This window comes from Anomaloglossus baeobatrachus, chromosome 7 (assembly GCF_048569485.1).
Source record: "Anomaloglossus baeobatrachus isolate aAnoBae1 chromosome 7, aAnoBae1.hap1, whole genome shotgun sequence".
NCBI lineage: Eukaryota > Metazoa > Chordata > Amphibia > Anura > Aromobatidae > Anomaloglossus > Anomaloglossus baeobatrachus.
The window spans coordinates 267,394,786-267,396,708 of NC_134359.1; the positions used below are offsets into that span (position 1 = coordinate 267,394,786).

The window sequence follows — 1,923 nt, forward strand, 5'->3', positions numbered from 1 at the left end:
ACAGCTGTCTCTTAGTCCAGCCCCTATACTGGACTATTACTAATATCTCTATGATATATTGCAATATAATGTTGTTCTAGTTGCTTCTTTATGAGAATGAACATTCACATTTTCTTTTGAATAATTGTTTCTGTCCTTCAGTTTCTAACCATGGACTAAGAAATACTTGAAAAAATGTGCACAAAGAGGGAGAGCATAAACTATTTCCCCCCATACTTTGTTTATATAGGCTTCTCTTGTCTGGACAATAGGGCAGAAGATAACGATTTATTCAAGACAAACAACATCTTATCTAGAATAGATAATGGTAAGTTCCTTATCTGGTGAGCTGTGAATTAAGGGATTTATATTTTAAGGATTGTTTACAGCTGTCTCTTTGTATGTATAGCTATAAAAGACAGATGTAATTGTAGAAAAACAGACACTCTTGCCTATTGATCCTGGAAGGTGCTTCTAAGTTGTTTCCTCATATGAGAATAAAGTCTACAACAGGAACAGATGTCTTCGGCCTCCTTGACTGATAAATAAGACATGTCCTAGCCCCTATACTATTACTAATAGCTCTATGATATATTGTAATATAATTTTGTTCTAGATGCTTCTTTATGAGAATGTATGTTCCCAATCTCTTTTGAATAATTTTTTGTGTCCTGCAGTTTCTAACCATGGACCAAGAAATACCTGAAAAAATGTGCCATCTGATCTGGCTGGTGAACAGTTCTCCAGAGTTAAGAGCCTTATCGCCCAGCGCAAGCCACCCAACAGTTTTCCAATACTTCAACTTTATACTCTCAATAATGACTTGCATCATCGGATTTGCCGCCAACCTTCTTGTCATCATTATCACAGGATTCTTACTGAAGAAGAACAAATATAAAATCTGGTTCCTGAACTTGGCCGTGGCAGATTTCACCTTTATTTTGATTTTGCCTTTACATGGTGTGTCCGAAATAAGAGGAAAATGGCTATATGGGTCCAGTATGTGTAAATTCTACAACTTTCTTGCCTTTGTTAATACATACGCCAGTATTTACATCCTCACCGTGCTGAATATTGATCGCGCCTTGTCTGTCGCTAAACCAATATGGCACCGTAGTTTTCATTCTCAGAAATTTTGCTGCTTTATGTGCGCACTCATCTGGGTATCATCGGCCTTATGTAGCACTCCAGCCATTATCTATAGTGATGTATATGAAGAAAATCAGTGCACCCTGTCTTACTACGACACTTCTCTTGTTGCATACGAAATAAGTTACGAATCGGAAAATGAGCCACTCAATAAGTCACTAGAAATGTGCGAAAATATCTCAGACGCTTCCAAAAGAAGGAAATTAGTCGCAGAATGGACGGAAATGACTGTTACAACGGAGCGTCTCGTGGTGCCACTGGCACTCGTTGGTTATTGTATCCCGCTGTGTGTGATCCTATCCTCCAACATCATCATCGCTCTCCATGTGAAGAATTCCATGATGGCGGCATCTTCCAAGCTCTACAGATTGGTGATCTTTGCCGTCATGAGCTTTTTCTGTGCCAGGACTCCATATGTTTTAACCTATATCACTTTCTTGGTGTCTGTTTCCACTTTGAAGATGATTTTGATGTATAAACTATCTGCGGTTTTGCCGCTTTTATTCAGCATAGCGGCTACTAACACTTTTCTAAATCCAGTAGTGTATGTTTTGGTAATAAAGCAAGCAAGGAGTGAACTTCTTAATTTTTTAGGAAGAAGTAGACTGAGAGTGATAAAAAGGTTTTCCACAACTCCCGATACATCTGCTCATCCAGTGGCCTCTGATATGATTGGAAGGGGCGACCTCCCGTCCATTCAGTCACCGATCGGCTGACACCGCTGATTATCTTCATGGTCAGGTACCTGATGTACCAAAAAATGTTTTATGTGTGTCTCAAAAAGACCCTCATAAA

General features: G+C 39.1%; 1 protein-coding gene across 1 annotated transcript; it reads left to right on the plus strand.

Moving 5' to 3' along the window:
* The first annotated feature begins 244 nt into the window (after positions 1–244).
* On the plus strand, positions 245–1,844 carry LOC142246702 (chemerin-like receptor 1). Its single transcript, XM_075319764.1, has 2 exons — positions 245–307; positions 657–1,844. The coding sequence occupies exons 1-2, from the start codon at positions 305–307 to the stop codon at positions 1,842–1,844; spliced, it is 1,191 nt and encodes a 396-aa protein (XP_075175879.1). The 5' UTR covers positions 245–304.
* Positions 1,845–1,923: the final 79 nt, after the last annotated feature.